Source organism: Physcomitrium patens, chromosome 12 (genome assembly GCF_059467195.1).
Source record: "Physcomitrium patens ecotype Gransden chromosome 12, ASM5946719v1, whole genome shotgun sequence".
Classification (NCBI taxonomy): domain Eukaryota; kingdom Viridiplantae; phylum Streptophyta; class Bryopsida; order Funariales; family Funariaceae; genus Physcomitrium; species Physcomitrium patens.
In genome coordinates, this window is record NC_143421.1 from 1,103,568 (window position 1) to 1,111,620 (window position 8,053).

Here is an 8,053-nt window from a genome sequence, read left to right on the forward strand (position 1 = left end):
ACCCTATTCATACCTATGAATTTATTTTTTTACTTATTTATTTGGGGGGGGGGGGTATAATAACGTTTCACATTTCTATATTTTAGAAGAACTTATGTTGTATGGAAAAAAGAGAAAAGAAGGAATAGATGTTTGTGTAACCTGGTAGTTTCGAGTTTTTTAGCAGCATGCAACTTCGGTGAATGAAAAGCTGTATAATGTGGAGGAGTGTAAGGGAGGGAGCAGAACAGAAACGCATCAGAGAAGCCGGGTGGATCATTACATTTGGGGTGTTAGGGAGGGCTGCAGAAGGTTCTTAATTCCTCCTTGCCACATTTCCAAACTCAGGCCTCTGTAGGTTTGGCACGAGGTCGCCTATTTCGACTTCGATTTCGATTTCCACGTTCCTGGCGTCGTGGCCATGTTTCGGAGCTTAAACCCTACACGACTTGGTGAGATTGCTCGATCTCTGAATTGAGCTTGAATTGCCATCGCATCTAGGTATATAGTGGGTTTGTCCTTCGACGCCCAAATTGATATGATGAAGGTGCAACAGCAGTAGCAGGGAGCGATTGCGATGGACAATTATGGGCGGAGGCGGAGGACAGGCGTGTATGAGCTTCTGACTGTTGACACTTCTGGCGACGATGAGGAGGTTGGGAGGCAAGAAGAACAGTCCTTGCCCCCCACGGCGAAGATCAAGGGGAAGCGACGCAAGCACAAGCATAGGAAGATGGGGCAGAACATTGGGTTTGAAATGGTCCTTGGGGAGAAGGATTTAGGCGACGTTGCGGAAGAAAATGAGGTTAGTTCTACTCTAGGTCTGATTAGTGTGAGTCCGCAGCGGAACATCGACTTGGGGATTCTTCCAGTGAGTGATGTTGGTGCTTTGAAGGAAATGATTCAGATGCGTGCAGGTGACATTCTTGCGGACTTGCGTTTGGAACCTGTGGTTGATCTTAGGGGAGTTAGTGTTATGGATTTTGATGATGTCACAAAAGAAGCTCTCAAGTCCAAAGATGCTGAGCAGAAATTTCGAATCCAAAATCTTACAGCTACTAATACCACTCCGGCTGCTGATCTTCAGCAGCTCGGTCAGAACTCTCTTCTTATTACAGAGAATTTGAGAAATTTGGCTTCTGGTGTGCCTGGCCCTGGTGTGCTTCACAGAGAGCTCTCTTTGAAAAGTAGGTCTGTGGAAACGCTGATTAGCCATGGCTTAGAAGACAAAATTCTAGATTTTGGAAGTGAAATTCGGCCTGAATTTGTTTCGTCTTACGATAAAATTTATTCCGACAATGCATTAAATGATGGTTGTGCCCCGGACCTTCGTTTATCGTTGCCAATAGATCAATCAGCGGGACAAACATCTCTTGTTGCACCTGATTTCAACATCGTATCAGGATACAGTCCTCGAGGTGGTCAAAGAGAACCTATGTTTGCTCCTGGACAAATCTCCACGGAGCTCAGGCAGCGAGCCGTTGAGAAATTGCCCAGCTCACCCGTTCAAGGGAATGGAGTTGAAAAACACCCAATTCCAAGGTTAGTTTCTTTGAAAATGCAGAAGCCAGACGCAGATCCAAGCTACCCTGGGCATGTGGATGTGGTTGAGCAGTCATTGGGGTCCAGAGTTCCCCCATTGCCCCGGCCTCTACTATCAAGCTACGAAACTCCGCATTTGACGGAGTGGGAAAGGTTGATGGCTGCGAATTCAGAATGTAAGTATTTCATTCTACTTGTTATGTTTCCTGTAAACTCAATCCTTTCTTGAACTTATTTATCTTTTCCTCAATTGTGGTGGTTGTGGTTGGGAGATCATTGGATTAAATGCAGCATTTGCGATTCGAAGGCAGCAAATCTAGCAGCACATTCTTGAGTTAAAATGAGTAAAAGCTTTTAGGTTGAAGTCTGACAGTGAAATATTCCTGAGCTTTGTTTCTGTTGGTCAAGAGTGGCAAGTACTTTTGTTTCTGTATCTCGTTCAAGATCCTGATGTAGTCTTGCTAATGAGACTGCTGTATACTTATTGACGCCTTCGCGGGAGGTCGCAATTAAAATTTGAGTTTTCAGTTGCATTGCTTATTTCGGAGCAAAGAAAAACGTTCACTGAGCTAACACTTAAAACTGCTTCCTAGTTTCTTTAAATGTAGTCTGCATTCTGTTGGCTTGTTTCTACTTGAGGTTCTTTGTGTCGATACTGTTCAATGACAAATAATTGGAACAGATCCAGCGGTGGTTGGCCTATCACCAATAAATTATTTGCGGGAGGAATTCCAGAGGGGGAGCTTGTCCGAGCGCCATCCATCACATGGCATACAACAGAGACGGGAGCGTATATACAACACAATGTTTCATGTACCGTGGAGATGTGAGTTGGTGAGAATTCACCGACTTGAAGCTTAATTGCTATTTGCATGGGAGTTTATGTTTACCGAATTTTCGAGATGAATATTAAGATCTGTGAATGAATGTGTTGAAAGGAAATTTCTTTGTTTTCTCTGCAAGTTGGGTAAGTAGATAATCATTTACGGTTCATAATGATGTTTTCGTTGCGTGACTGGGAATGGTTGCAGCTTATCGATGTTGGATTCTTCGTGTGTTTGGACTCCTTCCTTTCGCTGTTCACAGTTATGCCAGCTAGGATCATTATGTTTCTCTGGCAGCGGATCTTGCATTGGAGGTAAGCTTTTTTGAGAGGTTAATGTCCATTACAGGTATTTTTCTTATTGGAGATTTGATGAATTTCAAATGGTTATTTAGCAGAAGTCTATGAAATGAATTGGGCACCCTTGAGGCTGCATATCAAAGGCCATAACTGAGGGGGCAATGCACACGGCCCGATGGTAGCCCTATTAATAGGTAGAAAATAATAAATTTATGAAATGGATTGTTCTCGCGAAGTTCAGGTATTATGAATGTTAGATATGTGCTCTGAAATTTAAACCAATCATAAGGGCTTGCATGCGAAATTAGTTATTTATTTCACCCAAGGAAGGTTGATATTTTAATCGGCACTTGCAGTACTGTTTGGCCACTAGGAAAAACTTGAGAGTTGTGACTGTTAGGTTTATTCTAGAATATGCCCATTCTGTTTTGGGACAGGCAATTTCAAAGACCATATGCTGCTGAATTGTCTGACTTCGCTTCATTGATTATCCTTGTCCTGGGCGTGGCGGTTCTTCAGCAGGCTGGTATGTCTCAACTTCATTTGTTTACTGGTGCCATGGATAGCAGGATTTGAGAGACACGTGACCTAGAGTGACAGTAACTAATTTTCAATCCAATTTTTCACTTTGAATACGAAAGGATTAAGGAGGTCGATTAAGTTTGCACTACTGTAGTCGGATCTTAACATTAATTAGAACAGTGTATGCTATCTCACTACTAACTGGTAATTGCAGATATCAGTTTCATTTATCATTACATTCGAGGCCAAGCCACAATTAAGCTATATGTTGTTTTCAATGTCCTTGAGGTTCGTATCTTACCTTTGTTGTATGCTTTTGACTGCCTTGACCCCTTGGGAGACCATGGTGTACGATTTGGCGTAATAATCATTCAACAGTGAAAGTCTAGTTTGACATGCTTAATTATATATTTAAGTGACAAGAAGATTAAGGTAGTAAACTATTATAATTGTTTGCTCTGAACTAAGATATTAAACTATTAGTGTACTGAACTAAGGTAGTAAACTGATTATAATTGTCAGATCACTTTAGTGATCTGAACTAAGGTATAATTGTGTTTACTAAATGGTTTTGGTGAACCAAGGTGGATTTATAAACACAAAGTTCCCTAATCCAAATATAGTAAATTTATGAACTAATACATTGAGATTTATGGATTTCTGTGTGCTCTTTCCACGGCATAAACACTATTTTGTGGATGTGTTGCAGATCTTTGACAAGCTTTGTCAATCTTTTGGAGGCGATGTGCTCCAGATTCTTCTCAATTCTGCTGTAGCTATTGGAGACTCTCCGCCTGAGAGGCTGATCAAGCAGTGGGCTCAATTCATTTTGGACCAGAGTATCGCCATTGTGTCATTCCTGGTGCACTCTCTTGTGATCATGTCTCAAGCTATCACAGTATCAGCGGCCATCAACTCTCAGAATAATGCGCTGCTCACACTCCTCATTTCGAACAATTTTGCCGAAATCAAGAGTAATGTTTTTAAACGGGTCGCCAAAGAGAATCTCCACAAGATGGCCTATCACGGTATCATCCGATTACTACACTACGTGATGAGATTTACCGTATCAGGAAGGAAATTTGAATTTTCTGTATTGAGGTCATATTTTTTTTTGTATATGGCTAGAGTTTTCTCCTCGGTCTAGCTAGTAAAAACTGCGTTTGTTGTACAAGTGGATGCGTCTGACTGAAAATTGTGATAATTTTTTGTGCAGACACAGTGGAGCGATTCCACATCATGGCACATCTTTTATTCGTTTTGGCACAGAATATTCAGAATAGCGAGGACACCTGGCTCTGGAATTTTGCTTATGTGGGTGCTACACTTTTCAGGAGTTTTAATTGCAGTAACTATATTTCAGCATTGTTCAATAAAGTCTCGGCTGTAACCTTCATTCTAGAATTCAATGGAATGGAATCTAATGTTTGTTCCAACTGGAATCAATCTTATCTTCCTTGTTTTCCCTCATTTATAAACTCATCAAAGCAGAACACTGCAGAATGCAGGGATGGTAGTTCTGTGTGAAGTACTCGTTGATGTGATCAAACACTCATTCTTGGCCAAGTTCAACGAAATAAAGCCCAGTGCATATTCAGAATTTCTCCAAGCTCTTTGTAAGCAGGTAACTAGGCATGGCTTGGTCTTTTCCTGGAACAGGTGCACAGAACAGGCTATATGTGGGATGTGGTTTTTTACTCTTGTTTGATGTTCTCGTCGGTCGTCTATTTAGGTTGAGCTTGTAAGGAAATCTAGTGTGTTGGGTTTGCTTAAGTGTGCTCTCATCTCCTAATATATCCTTGTGTCTACTTCAGACTCTGAACAGTCATTCACACGAAGTGCACAAGACTCTACACTTTGTACCGCTTGCCCCTGCTTGTGTGGTATGCAATCATCGATCCTCTACCTTGAATGTACATTCCAACTGGAGCTAGTCATCCTTTCAAATGCTCCTGCGTGGGTTTAACTGCTACCTGCTGAGTGCTGGAACTGCCTGATGTCCTTTGCATCTGCTTCACTTGATTATTCAATTATCTTACATAATTTTCAGGAATTGTTTGAGGGGCGATTTTACTCACTAGTACTCAACTAGCTTATTTATCCTCGTGTTTCATTCTAGGCAACTAGTTGATATATCGCAGCTCTTGTGCAGGTTCTGAGGGTCTTGATTCCATTGTATGCTACATTTCTTCCACAAGGGCCACTTCTGCATAGAGTGGTGGGCATTATTATTCTTGGTGGAGGCACTTACATCATCCTTCTGGCCTTGAAGATACTTGTTGGTTTGGGGTTGCAGATGCATGCTGCGTGGTATCTGAAACGATGTAAACACAAAGAAGGCCACCACTTGCATGCAGACTGAAATAATTCACATTGGCCGAAGTCTGGATATTTTTTGGGTTTCACACTCGAACCCTGGTGTACTAGACCAGTTCGATCTGGAGTGATGATCAAATGTATCTTCTCGTCTTCAATTTTTCTAGGCATCTCGATTATTTTTTTCGCATGTGTGTAGTCTACGGATGCTCACAAGGGTGTCTAAGAAGGATTATAAATAGTGATGCATTAAAAAAGCTTCTGGGGAATTAGCCCGTCCTGGAGTCTTTTACTGCTGATACACCGATTTGCAAAGTTTGTATCTGGGTTGATGCCCGTGTTGCCCTGTCACATCGCATATGATTATTTGTATTCTTCTAAATATTCGCATCAAACTGCTTCGAATCTAATTGTTTATTGAGATATGACGCCGTGTTTGTCCATTATCGCCCAGTGCAACGACCGGAGCAGCGACACAGCCGAGAATATGGGTATGGAAATTCCTAAAAATATCAGTGTATTGAAGACTTATAGAATGGAAGTATCTGTATCCTCCGAACGCCATGACTTAGCATCAGCTAACATCGTTTGCTGAATAATGCAAAATTCTTTGCACAGCATGAATTGTTTGGATAGTTCTGGTAACCTATTTCTATGTTTTAAAATTTGGATTTGATGTTATTCATATGAAACATCTAAAGAAATAATTTTGGTTTGTATCATACCAAGAGAAATTATAGAATTTATTGTACTTAATATGTTAAATGTTACAATATTGAAGTTTAAAAAAAGATTGATCAACTTGCTACATGAAATATCCATATTTTATAACAACTTCAGTGCCCATTCTAATCATCTAATCTTTACTTTGTTAAAAATATTAGATCAATTAAATTATAAATAACAAATAATAAATTCTTATGAAATACTATAAAAATGTATATTTAATCCTACCATAATTTTAAGTAATTAGAATAAATTAACATGTCTTTTGATTTAGCTTTAGATTTATTATTTCATTGACTAAATTATTACAATAATAAATATCTTTAAATAATAATTCTCAATCTACTTACTAATTAAAAGCCTTTATCATGTTAAGTTGATATTGTTATAAGAATAGGGATGGACAAATTCAACAATGTTAAGTGCCACTTGAAGTTTATACAATATCATGTTATAATACCATTATTAAGTAAAAAAGTGGTTGAAGAATAAAACATATAAAAAAAACTTAAATATATGATTAATATATTTATTTTTTTATGAACTTATAATTAATAGATATAAATACAATTAAAAAAATTGATGTCTTATGTTGCAATATATATATATATATATATATATATATATATATATTGATACATAAATGTGATATATCCATTGCATTAATGGAGTAGAGAAAAATTACACCAAACTACTTAACTCATTATTCTTGAATGCAGAGTTAAGAATATTAAGAGTATAAAATAATTAATATTGAAATTTCATGTAAATTATTGTGTATAATCACTCTACATCAAGGAATTTTAAAGTTCTATTTAATTACTTTGTTACTTTAAGAACTAAAAATGTAACTAGCTATCCAAGAACTATGCTATCTTTGGAGAAGAAAAGATTTTTATTGTGGATGTTTTTTAGTTTTTTTCAACAAATTTCTAGAAAAATATGCCTATAAATAATTTTATTGAAGAAACACAATAAATAAGACATAAGTAAGTAGAAATCAGCAAGGTTAGACACAAGAGAAGTGTGGAATGAGATACTTCTTTCTTCCAATATTCTTTACTTATAGGTAGAGTTTACATCCATTGTGATTCAACTTCATTCTCATTCATCCTTATTTCATCCAATTGAACCCTAGATTCTACTTAATCTAGCCGCCACTCCAAGCCCTAGCTACTACTTAATCTAGCCACTACTATAAACCCTAGCCACTACCTTGGTAACTTTTCTATTATCTTTTGCTATCCTTTAATCATTAGTAACTTACGTTAGGTAATATTTATTATTTGTCCAACATTTACTTTATCACTCCCACTTTGCTATTGATTAAAGGCTTCTAAATCTAATGCCTTTATCAATTTGTAATGTCTATCCTTCACTAATGCTTTTATAACCAAATCAACAAGCATGTCTTCTGTTGCATAATACTTTATGTCAATTACTCCTGTTTCAATCTTTTTCCATATGAAGTGATGTTGAATGTCAATGTGCTTTGTTCTTGAATGATACTTTGGATTCTTTGCAAAGGCAAGGCATCCTTGATTGTCACACTTTATTGGAGTTGCTTCTAATTGCACAAGTTCAATGTCTTCTAAAACTTGTCTTAGCTATATTTCTTCCATTGCACCATGACTTATTGCCATATACTCCGCCTCCATTGTAGACCTTGCAATTGTTGGTTATTTCTTGCAATTCCATGAAATTGCTCCCATTCCAATAAAGAATACATATCCCATTGTTGACCTTCTATCATTTGCATCTCTAGCCCAATCCACATTACAATAACCATGCAATACAATTTTATTACCTCCAAGGCACAATTTGAAGTTCAAAGTACTTTTTAAG

General features: G+C 37.9%; 1 protein-coding gene across 11 annotated transcripts; it reads left to right on the top strand.

The window, feature by feature from the left end:
• Positions 1-289: 289 nt before the first annotated feature.
• Positions 290-5,892, top strand: LOC112289761 (protein POLLEN DEFECTIVE IN GUIDANCE 1). 11 transcript variants are annotated; one of them, XM_090254538.1, is made up of 12 exons: positions 290-431; positions 536-784; positions 1,067-1,697; positions 2,204-2,355; positions 2,553-2,659; positions 3,082-3,170; positions 3,381-3,454; positions 3,876-4,194; positions 4,383-4,480; positions 4,668-4,790; positions 4,981-5,049; positions 5,319-5,892. In XM_090254538.1, the coding sequence occupies exons 2-12, from the start codon at positions 557-559 to the stop codon at positions 5,526-5,528; spliced, it is 2,100 nt and encodes a 699-aa protein (XP_090110664.1). In that variant the 5' UTR covers positions 290-431; positions 536-556; the 3' UTR covers positions 5,529-5,892. The 11 variants fall into 11 exon arrangements, 10 of the variants coding, with proteins under 10 accessions (XP_090110664.1, XP_090110666.1, XP_024391062.1 ...); XM_090254540.1 differs by having other exon boundaries at positions 1,070-1,697; XM_090254539.1 differs by having other exon boundaries at positions 292-431; positions 539-784.
• Positions 5,893-8,053: the final 2,161 nt, after the last annotated feature.

Bases quoted from the DNA above. Each gene is read 5' to 3' on its own strand.
- LOC112289761 (XM_024535294.3), top strand. From the start codon at position 557: ATGGACAATTATGGGCGGAGGCGGAGGACAGGCGTGTATGAGCTTCTG. The intron at 4,195-4,382 runs GTATCATCCGAT...TTTTTTGTGCAG, and splicing joins CCACAAGATGGCCTATCACG to ACACAGTGGAGCGATTCCAC. The intron at 5,050-5,318 runs GTATGCAATCAT...GCTCTTGTGCAG, and splicing joins CGCTTGCCCCTGCTTGTGTG to GTTCTGAGGGTCTTGATTCC.